At 35.1% G+C, this 16,663-nt stretch overlaps 1 protein-coding gene across 1 annotated transcript in view; it reads left to right on the forward strand.

Annotated features, from left to right (window-relative positions):
• LOC142349671 (geranylgeranyl transferase type-1 subunit beta-like) overlaps positions 1 to 16,663 on the forward strand; it is a 274,458-nt gene that overhangs the window by 241,103 nt on the left and 16,692 nt on the right. Inside the window, exon 2 of the mRNA XM_075401395.1 lies at positions 12,983 to 13,198. Within this exon, the coding sequence (XP_075257510.1) occupies positions 12,992 to 13,198 (207 nt within the window). The 5' untranslated portion in view covers positions 12,983 to 12,991. The remainder of the gene's footprint in view (positions 1 to 12,982; positions 13,199 to 16,663) is intronic.

Raw genomic sequence — 16,663 nt, forward strand, 5'->3', positions numbered from 1 at the left:
CCAAAGGTTACAGTCAAGTCTTAGGGAAGGATTTTCATGAGACATACTCACCAACAACTAGGTTGTCAACAATTCGTTAAATTTTGAGCTTGTCTGTTCAAAAAGGTTCGAAAATAAGACAAATGGATATAAAAACGGCATATCTTAATTCACCTATAGCTGAGGAAATTTACATGAAACAACCGGAAGGTTTTGAGCAATTAGACAACAAGGGAAAACCTCTTATTTGTTAAATGAAGAAAAGTCTTTACGGTCTTAAGCAGTCAGGAAGGAATTGGTATCTTACATTTAGTAACTTTTTGGTAGCTAAAGGTTTTGAATCTTCGGTTCATGATAATTGTTTGTTCATAAAGAAAAGTGAAAGACAACTTCAAGGCGCAGTTTGTTTGTGGGTAGATTATATAATAAGCTGTGAATTTCAGGAAAACTTCTCGGCTTGGTTTGAGAGTGAGCTGTCTAAGGATTTCAAAATAAGTGATTGTAGGGATCTTTGTTGGTTTCTTGGAATGAAAATTGTGAAAAAGGAAAATTCAATTGAAATCAACCATGAACAGTATATTGAAGAGCTGTTAGAGAGATTTGGACTAGAAAATGGCAAATCAGTAGAGACACCACTTGCAGAAATAAAACTAACAAAAGAAGACTGCCCTCAGGAGAGGAGTGAAGAGCAAGAGCGCATGAAAAGTTTTGATTATAGAAATTTAGTGGGTTGCTTGAATTATTTAGCTTGCTCAAGTAGACCAGACATTGCTTTTGCAGCAAATTTCTTAAGTTCTTTTGTTGAGAACCCAGGGGAAAAGCACTGGAAAGCCGGAAAAAGAGGTTTGAGATACCTCAAAGGTTCTAAGTCAAAGAGTTTAGTTTTTAGGAGGGGAGACAAGTCAACCTTAAGAGTGTTTCTCCGATGCCGATTGGGCGGGAAATTTGGACCATAGGAAAAGCACTTCAGGATATTGTTTCAAACTTAGTAGTACCTCAGCCGTTGTCAGCTGGTCAACAAGGTTCAAAGATGTGTTGCTACATCAACGGCAGAAGCTGAAATGAATTCCCGAGTAGAGGCAACAAAGGAGGCCATTCACTTGAGAGATCTGCTTCAGGACTTAAGCGTTGAGGTGCAAAAACCTATTGAGATTTTCGTTGACAACCAGGCATGCATAGCGCTCAGCAAGCAGTCCACTCACTATGGAAAAACAAAACACTTTGCACTTAAACTTCATTTCATAAGTTAGCTTGTAGAAAGGGGAGAGCTAGAATTGAAATACTTGCAAACTGACCTCATGATCGCAGATGTCCTCACCAAGGGGTTAGGGAAAACAAAACACGCTAGGTTTTGCGCGGCTCTCTTAGGTGACACCCAACCCGAAAGGAGGGCTGAAGGAAGTCAAGAATGACTTCCGATACTTTCCGATTTTTGATTTAAAAGTTACAGTTCGAGTTGAGAATGTCACAACCATTAAGCTATGATTGCGGGAACATAATGCTATATAAACCGACTGATTTTTAACAAATTTTGCCGCCAATTGAAACATTGATTAATACTTCTCTCTCTCTCTCTCTCTCACATCAATACACAACTTATCATGGGGAACCAAACCCACATACACTAACATAAAGATGAGAAAACCTAAAGGGCTTATAAAAGTAGCCTAGATCTGGTCCTCAAAGTCTGTTATTTTTCATTCCAACATTTCTCGAAATGGAGGAATACATATTGCAGACATGCTTCTCAGGTTTTGCGTATGCATTGTAGAAAAACAATTTTCTTTGCTCCGACAAAATTTGAGGAAAATCTTTAAAAGGAAAAGTGAAGGCGGGGTTGAGGTAGATGTAATGCGGGAGCCGTGGATCTATATAGTCGAAGATTTTTAAATAGCCGTAACTTTTACTAAAATACTATATGGCAAATATTTACCGACTCAGCTGGCTATTACTGCGCTCTTACCTTTTTACAATCCAAACAAACTCAATTTTGTTCTTTCTGTCTTCCTTGAATGATTCGCTTACACTTTTTGATGATTATAGAAGTAAAGCAAAAATCAAAGTCAATTGTGATTTTGCAACGCTGAAAAATTAATGGGAGCAAAAACGCCAGTAAATTAAGGTCGCGAAGACTGAGTTTTTTTTGTACTAAGGCAATCAGAATTTTAGTTCACTTTTTTCGCAATTAGATCTTTTAACGAATGCTGTTGAAATGGTCTACAAGTACTGCAATGATGAAAAAGTTAATCACTGGATTTTTCGGTGAATATCTAATGATTTTATGACTTTGACACCATTGAACTATGGAAACTCTGAGCGATTTTTAGATTTTGGCGTTTTTGCTATTTTTTGTTTGCCTTGTTGATTAGCCCCCGTTGCCAAGGGTTTTACGTGCTGTCTAATAAGGCATAGTTTAGTTCGTTGAAAACTTTTACCCAAATGTTTTAAATGATGGTGACACCTGTTTTCGAAAAATTTAAATGAGCTATTGAATTCTCAGGCCTGTGTTGTCTTTTCTGGTACTTTTGCAACGGGTCGTTTTATTGGCATGATGTATGTAATTTCGGAAAAATAATATTTCCTTTTTGGTAGATAATTCTGTGTTCAGCTAGTGGTTATTAATTGCTCTCAAACGAAGTTTGTAGTTAATTGCTCAAACGAAGTTTGTAGCAATTATATTAGTCTTGTCGGTCTTTTCACGACTCGAAGAGGAGTATTGAGATTCTACAGGTTTTTTCAGAACGCAAGTTTGTTCATGACTTGAATTTTGACTTCTTTCTGTTCGAGCATTTACCTCCGTTTTTGATTGTTGACTTCTGTTTTCGAACATTGGACTTTAACAGTATCTTCGTTTGTAATGTATAGTAATTAGGAACTGCTGGTAATGTTCATATCTAACCCCCCCTCATGTGCAGTTCCCCAGTGCACCCCCCCCCCCCTGGCTACTGACGAACAACTGATCGCTAAAAACACGCATTTTTTTTTTACTAATTTTCGCAATTTTTTTCAAGCTTTTTGAATTTTTCAGTTTTTGCGCCAGTTTTTGAGTTCTTTCAGCTCTTGGTTTCAAGGAACCTCCTCTATGGTTTCATATTAGGTTATTGCATAGTTTCTAATGGTAGTGCAATTGTTTCAACATTTTAACATCAAGAATTTTAGCATTTTTTTGACAAAACGTGCAGCTTTATATTTTTTTCATTCATTTTTCATTTTTCACGTCTTTGTGGACGCAAGGGGCAGAAAATCTTCAATAAGAGTTTGATGATAAGTTGCTGAAAGAATTTTTTTTGCCATGTAATATCTTTCAATTTTTTAAGACAAATTTAAGCAATTTTTTTTATAAAACTTACATTTTTTGAATCTTTTTTAAATTTATTGTCTTTTAGGTTTTTCCAGTCTCAAGAGCCAGTGAACTTCCTGCAGGATTTCGTAATAGGTTACTGCATTTGCTTCTAGTGGTAATAGTATGGTTTCCAGCGTTTTAACATCACGAATTTTAGCTATTTTTTCATAAAACTTGCATTTTTTAAATTTATAAAATTTATTGTTATTATCCAAGTGTTCCGAGACCCATGAGCCAGGAAGTCTCCTATAGCGTTTGATAATAGGGTAATAAAAATTTTATGGTTTTCATCTTTTCGTTATTACAAATTTTGGCAAAATTTTAATAAAATTTGCAATTTTTTTTCAATTTTTTAAATTTTTGGTCATTTTTTAGGTTTCTCCTCAAGGGGCAACGAACCTACTGCAGGGTTTGATAATATATAACTGCATAGCTTCTAGCGGTAATTGAAAGGTTTTCAACACTTTAGACATCACAAATTTTTGCAGTTTTTTTAAATAAAACTTACAATTTTTTTTCAAGTTTTTTAAATATTTTGTCAATTTTAGGTTTCTCCAATCTCAAGGGCAACCCAACTTGCACCAGGGTTTGATAATAGGTTACTGCATAGTTTCTAGTGGTAATGGAATTGTTTTTCAACATTTTACCATCAGGAATTTAGCATTTTTTAGGTTTTTCCAACCTGAAGGGCCCGCGAACCTCCTTGAGCTTTTGATTATTAGGCATAGCTTCTAGATTTAATTGAATGTTTTTCAAGATTTTAATTTCAACAATTTTCAAAAAATATTTGCAATTTTTTCAAGATTTGTGATTTTTTTTTGAATTTTTTATCATTTTTCCGGCACCAGGGTCCTGGTTCTCCTCCAAGGTTTGATGATAGGCTGTCGCATAGTTAATGGAATGGTTATCAATATTTCAATGACTCCAGCTTTAACAATTTTCTAGCAATTTAGTTTTTGTCAAATTTTCGGAAAATTAATATGTTCTCCGTATATGGATCTTTATGATCCAGTGAAACTATTTAAAGCTTGAAATTGGGATACTGGATTGTCTTTTGAGACAATGAAATCGTTTTGAAGATTTTAATATATTGAATATCAGCAAGATTTTGGTAAAATTTGCGATTGTTTTCAATATTTTTGTCATTTTACGATCATTACTGGCCAACGAAGCTTCTCAAGTCAAGGAGGTGAGTTGATTGACATAAATCCAGAGACAAAAAATAGTTTTTAACATTTTCACTGCGAAATCTGGAAGCTTTTTTAAAATTTTGCAACATTTTGCAGTTTGAGACGAATCAATAAAGCTAGCCTCACTAAACTGTGGCTAGCTACTGACAATGCCAACCGCTCGCCGGTTGTTTGAGAGCAATTCGACCGACGTTAGTCGGTTATGTTTGTGTTTTCGGTACCTTTGTTTGTTTGCAAAAAGTGTGATTCTTCTTTTTGCGCCCCAATTTGATCTATTTGCTACTCTGTCGCCATTTGTTTAAATGAAACGTGGTGCATGTCTTCTTGTGGTAAAATATTGAGTCCTTTGGACGCTTTCACTTCCTGTGTCTATTGATGACGTTGACGCCATTTTTCAAAACTGATGACAGGAATATCCATTTTTGCCCCCATTTTTTGTACATTTTCTTTACTCCTCGTTGGTGTGGAGAACAGTAGTGTTGTTTTCTTTTACATACGCTTTGTACACATACGCTTTTGAACACATTCTTATCGTATAGTTATTAATTGCTCTCAAACGAAGTTTGCAGCAATTATATTAGTCCTGTCGGTCTTTTTTTATGCGATTTTTCGCTTGACCGATTTTTCGTCTGACGCTTTTGACTTTTTGTCCTCAAAAACGGGATAAACAGGTAGCGCCCAGCGGGCATTAAGTGCTCTTAAAGCCTTTCAGCTCTGTTTCAGCTCAAACTGTTTTGGAGACCTATACTTATGGTGTGAAGGGCGGTTCTTAGAGGTTGAAGACACCCCCCCTATTGCCCCACCCCCCCCCCCCACCGCGCGCTCACCCCACACCATTGTTACCCCCAATCTGCCCCCGGTTTACCCCATCCCCCCCCCCCCCCCCCCTCCGTGGCTAGCTACTGACGAACAACCGCTTGCAAAATTTTTGACATTTTTTGATTTTTATCAGCCCTAGGTGTCAAAGAACCTCCTCTAGGGTTTGATAATAGATTACTGCATTGTTTCTAGTGGTAATGGAATGGTTTCAACATTTTAACGTGACGAATTTTTGCAATTTTTTGACAAAACGTGCAATTTTTTCCAAGTTTTTTGACATTTTTTTCCTTATTCAGGTCTTTCCAGACCCAGGGGACAGAAAAACTCCTCAGGGGGTTGATAATAATTTATTGACAAATTTCTAATGGGCATGGAATAGTTTTTCAACTTTTTAATGTCACAAATTTTAGCAATTTTTTTTTATAAAACATGCTGCTTTTTTTCATGTTTTTTGGAATTTTTTGTAGTTTAAATTTTTTCAGCCGCAAGAGCCAGGGAACTTCCTCTACGGTTTGAAAATAGGTTACTGAATAATTTTTTATATTAAATAGAATGTCTTGCAAGATTTTAACATCTCGAATTTTAGCAAATTTTTGATATTTTTAGCCATTTTTTTCAATTTTTTGATATTTATACTCATTATTCAGATTTTTTGAACCTCAAGTCAGAAAGCCTCCGTCATGGTTTGATAATAGGTTACTGTATAATAATTCTTGTTGGTCATGGATTAATTTTCATCTTTTCAGCATCACAAATTATAGCAATTTTTTTATCAAACTTGCAATTTTAAGTTTTTTTTTTTTAATTTTTGTCATTTCTTAGGTTTCTCTATCCTCAAGGGCCACGGAACTTCCTCTAGGGTTTGATCATTTACTATTGAATAGTTTATAGATGTAATGCAATGTTCTTCAAGATTTTAATATCACGAATATAAGCAATTTTTTAAAATATTTGCAATTTTTATATTTTATTATTTTCCGGCAACAGAGGCCCTCGAACCTCCTCCAAGGTTCGATAATAAGCTGCTGCATAGTTTCTAGAGCTAATGGGATTGAGATCAACATTTTTTATGACTCTAGTTATTTATTTTTTGGATAAAATTTAAACTTTTCAAATTTTTGGAAAATTTGTATGTTCCAAGTGTATGGATCTTTATGAGCCTGTGAAACTATTTCTGGCTTGAAACAGGGATACCGGATAGTCTTTTGAGACAATGAATTGGTTCTTAAGATATGAATGTCTTGCTTAATGTCAGCATATACTTTGCGTAATGTCATCATCTCTGATCCTCATTATCAATGAGTTATAGTGAAATGTTTTTTATCATAACTGATCTAACAGGCACTTTTTAGGAACAGGCACTTTTTTGTTAATTGCTCTCAAAAGCAATTTGTAGCAAATTTATAAACCCTGTTTGTCTTTTTTGCAATTTTTCGCCTGGCCGATTTTTCGTCTGACCCATTTGACTTTCGCCTTCAGAAACGTGATAAAGATGTAGTGCCCTGAAAACTGCCACAAACAAATTGTTGGAATTCAATAGCTCATCTGTTAAACAAGTTTGTACTGTAGCTGATGTGCGGTTTTTCACTGTTTCGCCAGACCAAGTTTCTGATTTTTTTTAACATTTTCTGTGAAATCTTTGACTTCCGTGTGCTAATTTTTTTAACGCTCAATCTACTCGATCTCCTTTTTTATAGAGCAGTTGCTCACCAATGCAACTTGAAATAAAAGTAGATAATATCGAAACGAAATAAAAATGCGATTGGATAAACCGTTGAAGCCCAGTTTGATATGAATTTTTAAAAGTAATCTTAATTACTAGGTCTATTTGTAATTCGCATTGGTACCATGTTTAGAAGCAAGAGTACGGATAACCTCAAATCAAAATAAATCAACGCGTTAAGTGAGAAACAACAGAATGTCTCATTTTTAATGCTTTTTCAATCCCAATCCAAAGTAATGAGATTCAATTGGCTAATTTACAACAATCTGTACGCCTATTTTTTTTTTAGAGTTTGGCTCAACAGATCTACAAAGTTTCAATTGAGATTTTTAAAGAAAACAAAGATGGACGGCGAGATTTTAATTCAAAAATGTGGATATTTTGATCTTTCACCGCATTCAAATCTTATGTTGACATGAAATGTTAACCTGCAGTTTGATTTCATTTTAGTGAGAAATATAAATTGCGGCAAATAAGTGATAACTGAATTGAAAAACAACCTGAATAAAGAAAGAATTGAAAAGAAAACGTAGTGTTACTCAGCTTTTTTTAATGACCGCACTCATCTCAGCCGGGTAATAAACCGGATCTGCTTTCTTACCATCCAAATGATTTGGATTGTATTGGTACGCTGTCGTTTTAGAGATCTTTTCACACCTTTTTGGTATTTTAACGTCTTTTCACTTTTTTGGAGAATTTTTTTTTTGAGATTTTCCATATCAATGAGAAATCAAGCTAGAGTGGTTATTTTATTGACGGTAGAGTACTAAAGGGAGCAAAATATCGAGTAGGTTTGAAGGGCGTTTTTTTGTCAAATTCCTTTTAAAGTGGAGTGAGATGTTGGTTTTTGAATTCTCCACTCTTTTTTAGATATTTATGCAGAATTTGAAACGTAATAGAAATTGAATAGTTGTCGTACAAGCTTGATAATATTGAAGTTGCTACTTAGAATACATTACTGTTTAGGATTTAGGATTTATTTTGAAAACGGGATGGAGGTTTAATTCTAGATCTCATATTTTAATTGGATAAAATTATTTATTTACTTGATAAAATAAAGTTTTTTTTCTACTTCAGACAATGAATTAGTGTTGATTTGACGTGTCGTTTCTGTTGTTCATTATAGTGAAATAAAGAAGTTTGATCTCACTTATTTAAGCATTTTTTGTATAAGTCTTTCCTTTTTAAGATTCTATCAAAAATTAAATAACCAAATGTTGACTACTCTTTTATTATGAAGTTAGTTTATCTCGTCTTCGATTGGTAGAAAATTAAGCCATTATTGTAGATGAGCATGGCGGGAACGTTGTATGCCAACGCACATTCGCGAGCCTCCTTGTTGTCCTGGTAGTTTTATTACAATTTTCTGTTCTCTGGTAAAATTGCTACTTCTAAATGTTTTAAATAACTTTATCTGTGAGGACTGAACTTCTAATAATGCGAGCATTTCTGAGGCCCGAAGAGCGCAAAAGAGGTCTTGAGAATTTTTTCTCAATTTTGTGGCTTGCGAATTAAAAAACCACAGTCAATTTGAATTTGGTATGGTTGTTAGATGAGTTAATTGATTTTGATAGAGCGGCCTAAGCGTGCATGATAGAAGTGGCAGAAAAGTAGTGATGAAAAGGCTTACAATAATTTGAATTCTTCAATTTGTCGTTGATCGTTCTTTGGTCACAAATAATTGTGAACTCACTCTCAGAGGAAACTTAAGTCAATTGAAAACAGTATCTTCAATTGTTAGCTTTTTAAGTTTCTTAATGCAGTTCATTTAGAGTGTTACTTGTCTGTGTACAATTTACCGATGCTGATGCAAAAACATAGAATCAAAGGGAACTTTCCCGTTTGCGCTTACTGGGTGCATATCTGTTTTGCGTTTGAGCTTTATGGGATCTTTTCAATTTGATTCTTTTCCGTTTGAGTTTAGTTGGTGCATAGTATTTGCACCCCCAGACGCACATTCCATATTTTTACATGGTTTTTTATGTAATGACACGTGCTCTGTAACTGGGGTTTGCATAATGTACTCGGCATAATGTTCACAATTATCCCCACTCCACTTTTCCTCAATATAAGCCCCCCGCTCTAATGGATTCCATTTTTCTACTCTTTTCATCCCCCTCAAATCAGCTTAATATGGCGTACCTAAGCCCCAGCTAGGTACCGACGAAGTCAACCGCTCACCAGTCGTTTGAGAGAAATTTGTCGGACGTTCGCCGGTTGTTTTGTAACTTAGTTCAGGATCAAATAGAACCGACTTTGGGATCAGTTCAAGATATCTGCAATCATGTCCGCTTTTAATCCAAGCATATGAAGCATATTTGATTATTGGAAAAACATTGATTTGTAATGACTGAGTTTTGTCCGCCAATCACAACTCGTTGGTGCATTTGTGCTAAGACGCCATTAATTTTTATTGATCGTGTATGATAACACATTTTTTCGCAGTCAAGTTAATTTACCTCTATGCACCCATTTTTCCAGCATTTTGATATTTTTGTTGTTGAGTCGATCATCAGTAAGCAACAATTTTTTTCACCAGCAAAAATATAGAAGTTGCTGTTTTCCGGCTAGGGTGACATACCGGAGGGGAAACTTGCAAAAGGATCTTCGCCCCGCCGGGATTCGAACCCGGATCAAGTGCGTGAGAAGCGGATCTTGTACCACTGTACCAAAGGTGTATAAAATCGATTAAGTTTTATTTGTATACAATCCAGCTTAGTTATGTAAGCTTAATTTTACATGCTAATCGAATGCGGGGGCACTTTAGAATTTCGGACTTAAAATAAATGTCCCCTCAAGCTTATATTACTTCAAATTCCTTTGCGCGCGATGAGTACATGTAAAGTATACTACACCAGCCACTCAATTGAGGTACACAGTTAGGTAAATATAAAAAATCATTTTCCCGTTTTGCGCTTTACAAAACGCTAGACTAACATTGATTTGAAAAACGAAAATGACAAACCGAGTTGAAAAAGACGAAATTGATGGGGGTATTACAAACTTATTGTTTGATGATGGAAACCGGGAGAGACCCCAATGGCGTTGCTGTTCCAATACCGAGTCCCTCGATCAGAGATCATATTCTTTGTTCAAGTGAGTATCATAGTACTCATGATAAGTCGCTGTTTCGCCATGCTTTTCTCGATATCGGAAAGTTGTGAAGAGAAGTCAATTTGGATTGCATTGCTTTCAAGTCCAGTTGGTTACATCTTGCCAAATCCTAAACTATGAATAAAGTCATTCTCGCAAACGATAGAATCTTCATGGCGGTTGTAGGCCCATGTGGTGGTGGGAAAACCGACCTAATATTCATGTTACAAAGTTCTTCGTTCTACCCAACATTTACCAGAGTTTATTACTTTTACAAAGAGTTCCAGGACACATTTACAGCTATGCAGCGTAAAATACCACACATCGAGTTCATCAAATATTCCGGCTTGGATACAACGAAAAAGCTTTTGGACTGTGTTCTCGTGTATGCTTCTTGCGAGGAAGTTTTTAACGACAAAGTTGTAAAAATTGCAACGTCAGGAAGACACAGAAAACTCCACGTGATATATGTCAATTATAATTTATTCCAACAGAGCAAGTGTCACGAACACTTGACTTGAACACAACTCATTTTATTTTATTCAAATTTCTGCGCGACATTCAACAGATAGAATATCTCAGAAAACAGTTGAACTGTGTCCAACTACTCAAGGACGCATACAAATTAGCAACAACTCAACCCTATGGACATTAAATTATTGACCTGGATCCGAAAACAAGTCAAGGCTTACATTTTTCTTCTCAGTTCATTGGTCTGGAACCATTAATATTCTATATTCCTTCGTAGGAAGCCGTTGTTACACCAATTACGAATGAAAAGAGAACATTTGCTTATGCTCAAGCAATGGGCAAAAAGCAAACAAGAACACTTTCATTGACTCCAAATTAGTTCGAGACAGCGGCTTCATTTGGTTCACCCTAGCGGGTATCATCTACTACTGACTGATATTGGTACGAAGAAGTTGACCTAAAATAGAACCTCGTTGAACTTCACTTGTTTCAATTAGTTAGTTTCCAGTAGTTACGATTGTGATCAAGTTTGTGTTGGGTTGTTGTTGTTGTTGTTGTTGTTGTTGTTGTTGTTGTTGTAAATAGGTCTGCTTATTTCAAGGAATTTCTCCAATTTAAATGCTGGAGTGTTAATTGATCAACCACAGTCGTTTGAGAAAAATTCATCCGACGTTATGTGGTTATACTACCGTATGCGGAGGACGTTCTGATTTGACGTTTTCTTGTAAATGAGTTTTTGTTTATCAAAATAGCAAAATCTATAATATATTTAGAAATGTAATGTCCATATAAGTAGTTTCCTGTAGCGTCACAAGATTTTGTTATTTGCATTTTTCGGTGATTCTTCTGGCAGTCCTTTGTGGTATTTTTAATGCATGCTATCTTGCGTCACTGGTAATTAACATTTAAGAGAAGCTTTACAAGGAAACCATATTTGTTGGCTACATTATCTGACTACATTGTTGGCTACATTAAGACAGCGTATGCTGAAAGTCCTTAGCCTTGGCCTGTTTCCAAAACTTTAGCAGAATTTTTGCTTTGATATTCATGAGACGAATTGATTAATGTTTGTAATTTTAAAATGTGTGTTTAGTCGTGCTTTCAATTGTAATTTCGTAAATTTTCATCAGAATTTCGTACAAGGGTTACTTGGTCGAGAGTTTAGCCTAATAGGTATGAAAGTGATTCAAGTTATAGCAAAAGTGGATATTTGTAAAGGTCAGTAAAGGATTTTTTCATATGGTCCATATTCGGCGACAGGTTCAATATTTCACTGAAATATGAGAACCATCGATATGTCCACCACAGAAAAATCAATGTAATAAAATTTGGTATTCTTAATGGTGTTTGATATTTTTGCTATTTGTATAATTAAATATCAATATTTTTTAACTATATTTGTTTTATAATTATGCCTTGTTTTTTAACTATAATTATGCGAGAATCAATACCATTCTCTCTATTTTATCTAACTTAGGAATACACAATACTGGAACAATACACAAAAGTTCCAGTTCAATCCTTTAAATAATCTGAATAAATATAAACAAATTAGGGGTTGCAGTCCCAGGTGGAAATAAGGACCAAATATGGCCTTTGAACTTATTATTTTAAACGCTAATTTTCGTATGCTGGTTTATCCACTTTTTTCTTTGTATTTTAATTATAATTATGCGAGAATTAATACCATTCTCTCTATATTATCTAACTTAGGACAATGCACAAAAGTTCCAGTTCAATCCTTTAATTATTAAAGTTAGGTCAAGCTAGATATAACTTGAAGCCAATAAGAAAATTATTAGAATTTGAAGTAGAAGTTTTGGTTTTCTTAGGAAAAAGATTATTATCAACTGAACTCTAGCTTGTTCTCGCTGGTTCTGGTGGTCGATGATTCTGCAGATTTGTACGTCATGCTGTTTTTGGTCCTTCGCAAATATTTATTGATCTTCAAAGTTGGAAATTGTACGTTTCGGCTCTTGGTGTTGTTCAAGTACATCTACATTTCCGTATTAGCACCTGCTTTATCAGAATAATTACTTCAAGTAATAACTTCTCTTTACAGTATTTAATAATTATACATATTCATTCATCTTTAACGAACTTAAAAGGTAAATGTTGAGGCACTTTGGTTGGTAATATGTAGATTAGTATTTTGTTAGTCCGCGGTTGTTTTCAATAAATATGAATGAATTAGGGGTAACAGCACTAGATGGAAATAAGGACCAAATATGGCCTTTAAACTTTATTTTAAGCGCCAATTTGTTACTATTATTTATGGATATCATAGAAATATACCACGGAGCTATGAGGCACGAAACGGGCGTGACATAGACCTTGCATATCTTGATTTGATGAATCACTTTCAGTTAGTGAATGCCCCCGGATTGCGAAGACAAACTGACCGCCTCTGGCGATGATTCGAAGAATGACACACAGGGTGCTGATGGCGTAGAAGATTGCCATACTAGTGTGTCGATCTCAGGCGATCTCTCCGATTCTTTCCAATCGGATGCGAGATTCATGGCTTACTTCCTGACAATGTGGCCCGACAGAATGAGTACCCTGGAGAACCAAAAAATGGTGAGTTTGGAAGTGCGAGTATTGCTATTTTGATGGCAGTTTTGAGCATATTAGCATTGTTTTACTCCTCGATATAAACAACCATAGGTGTGTACCAACCAAAAAGTCATATTTTTTTATTAAATTGAAAACAGCGGGATTTAACTTATTTCGCCAATTGACTTTTCGTGCCTGTCGCGTAGAAGAATTTGTTAAGTTGTTTCGCTATTACACTGTCGAAGATCTTTGCACGGGCAGGTGGACTGATTGATGCTAACCTGTAGTTCTCAGGATTAAATCGATAATATGTTTTAAATAAAGTAGGACATCAGCTATTTTGAGATTACTGGGAAAGCGTTTTGAGGCACTAGTTAATTCGAAAGGTTAGGCGTGGGATTATTTTTTGAATAATTTTAAAAGCCCAGGCTGGTGTAATCAAAGGACCTAGGGGTTTCTTGGCATTCAGTTTTTTACAGCACCTTGAACATCTTTGTGCTCACGCCGGAGAGGAAACAATTTTTTTGGCGTCTGCCGGGAGCGAAGAATACTGGTCTCTATATTTACCAAGAGTAGTTCAGTCGATTTTAGTTATTTTTCACAAATGGTTTTTAATTTCCATTACGCCGCAAAACTTACATTTGACCTTTTTCGGACGATTTGACCAAATCCAGTGCAAATGTGAAAATACCTCGTCACATTTGTCAATGATTTATGTCAACTTTCCACTGTCTTTTTTTTACTCATTTAGCCTACTGCTCTCGATTTTATTAATAATGATCTAAGACATAGAAACTAATTTTTTGAACTACCAAATTATGAGTACGTTCAAACCAGCGATTCGCCTTTTTAATACGCAATTAATCAGTAAAATAAAGAACTTTTGTTTCTGCCTAATTTGTACGCAGTCTTCGTTCGACGATAGCTCAAAAACACAAATCGTGGACAGATGTGACAGATATTTCCAATCATTCTCAAATTTGAGCTAAATGCTCCCTGCTCTCGCTTGCTTTCACTCTCGCTTATAACTCCTCTTAAAACATGGGCCGTGAAAAGCTTCGAAAAAATCTAGAACACGAACCTCTTAGACAGATTAAATTAAGGTCCTATACAAAACTGAACGGAACCTCAATAGCATCGACATTCGAGATTAGCACCCTTCAAGATTCAGCCATATTGATGTCAATTCTATTTGTCTAATCAATTGGCTGCTCGGTTATTAGAAATTAAAGCGTCCTGGTTTCCAAATTTTTTGTAGCAGCTTAAAAAGTTTGCATCGTCATCGATCATGATTGGCAGGCCATTATTTTATACAACAAAATTAAAAACCGCAATTACTGAGCTCAGAGAACCGCCATTTGAAACTGCTTTTCTGATGTAACTTCATTCCTAGACGACAAGCAGTGTGTTCGCTTTATTTACTAATAGTGAAACCTATTTTTCAAAAAAAAAACTGTGAAAGTTTTTATTAGTTTCAATAATTGACAGCCTTTTTTCTTAACTTTTCTAGTCTACTTTTTCAATTATTTATTCTTGATTTTGTGATCAAATTTCCTGATTTTGTCATCACCAATTTTGGTGATAATAGAGAAAATAGAGTTTGCAAAATTTGCGATAACTCAGGGCGCGAGTGAGCGTAAGATGGTGAAGCGAGTTGTAGATACTTTGAGAGCATGATATGGCCTGTTCCTACAGAGATTAAAGCAACAAATATAGCCGTCCATTGAATGACGTTACGAGAAGCCGGAAATTATTTTAGTCTGTTTTGAAGACAGAAGCAAACTGTTGATCAAAAGTTGTGGCTATTTGTAAAGATTGAGTGATGCTTTTGTTTTCAAAAACTCCTCGTAGGCTTGTTGAAGCTGGCAATTTTAACATTTCTTGATGCTTTTGTATTGAGTTGTATCAAGCAGTCGAATTTACGTTATCTGTTCCATGGAAATCAGGAATGTCAAATAGATTTTAAGATGTTCTCGTCACAAATGGATTGAGTTGCACATTGAAAAACAAATGTTTATCAGTACTTTTGTTTTTGTCCCATAATTTTTCGACAGTCCTGTTATTATTTACAAGTGAAGTATCTGTTTAACGAAACCTTTCGCCAATCTTGGGGACTTTGCCAATTTATGGAACTTTCCGTTTTCTGGAACGCTAAAACTGACATTGCATGTTGTATTTCACGGCATGAAAAAGTAATTTGTGCTCTGATTATTAGATGTTAAGATAGAATGGATATCGGTTGAATCTGGAAAATGCACTATCAGACATAATTTTTTGTAATAATGTACAAAAGCGCATCTTTTTGAGCTTTACAGAGAATGGTTTAAAATGGTTTATAAGACAAGCAGTTTGTAGGCTTTCATTACTAGTTCTGAACCGTATTTTTTGAAATATCTTTTTTTTAAATTACTTTTTCACCTGTTTCCTGACTTTCTCATCACCAATATTATTGAAATCAGTGGTGATATTAGAGACAAGCATTTTGCGATATGTTAGGGTGCAAGTGGTCCTAAAAGGGGGAACCGAATGATAGATGCTTTGAGAACACGATATGACTTGGTCTTTCAGAGATTAAATGTGTCCTTTGAATGACGTTCCATTAAGCCAGAATTGATACTAGTCTGTTTTGAAGACAGAAGCAAACTGTTGATCAACAGGTATGACTATTTTTAAAGGTGCTGTTTTTTTAAAAAACATCCTCGTAGGCTCGTGATGCTGGCAATTTTATAACATTTCTTGATACTGATACTTTTATATTGATTTGTATCAAGTAAACGAAGAATTTACATTATCTTTTCCGTTCAATTGAAGAGTGATCAATAGATTTTTTCCATTTTCTGAATAACATATGTACATTTAACTTTTCGATTTAATACGGATATTCTGGTCAAATGGCTTGAGTTGCAAAATAAATGGTTTCATCTCTTCGTCTTCTTATTCTATGTGAAACACATGCAGTTAAACGTTTGCGTTTTTGTCCCATAAATTTTCGACAGTCCTGATTTTATTTGCAAGTGAAGGATCTGTTTAACGAAGCCTTTCGCCAATCTTCGGGACTTTGCCAATTTATGGAACTTTCCTTTTTCTGGAACACTAAAACTGTCATTGCATGTTGTGTTTCGTGGCTTTTAAAAGTGATTTCTGTTCTGATTATTAGATGTTAAGATAAACAAGATATCGGTTGAATCTAATATTAGACGTAATTTTTTGTAATATAGTACACAAGCTCATCTTTTTGAGCTTTCCAGCAAATGGTTTATATTGGGAGTTTGATAAGAGCTTCTTTGAGATTTTTTCAAGCTTTTCTTATACTTTCCAATTTAGAGTTTCATCAGTTTGATTGTATTTTTTTTGTATTAACTATTGCTGTGATCATATTTGAAACGAGGATGAGGTTGAATATGCATGTAATCTTTTGTTGGAATATCAAGTAAGATTGACAGTTCAACGATGTAATATTTGGAACTGATAGTCACGCAGTTTATGGAC

Source organism: Convolutriloba macropyga, chromosome 11, assembly GCF_964194025.1.
Source record: "Convolutriloba macropyga chromosome 11, txConMacr16.3, whole genome shotgun sequence".
NCBI classification, from domain to species: domain Eukaryota; kingdom Metazoa; phylum Xenacoelomorpha; order Acoela; family Convolutidae; genus Convolutriloba; species Convolutriloba macropyga.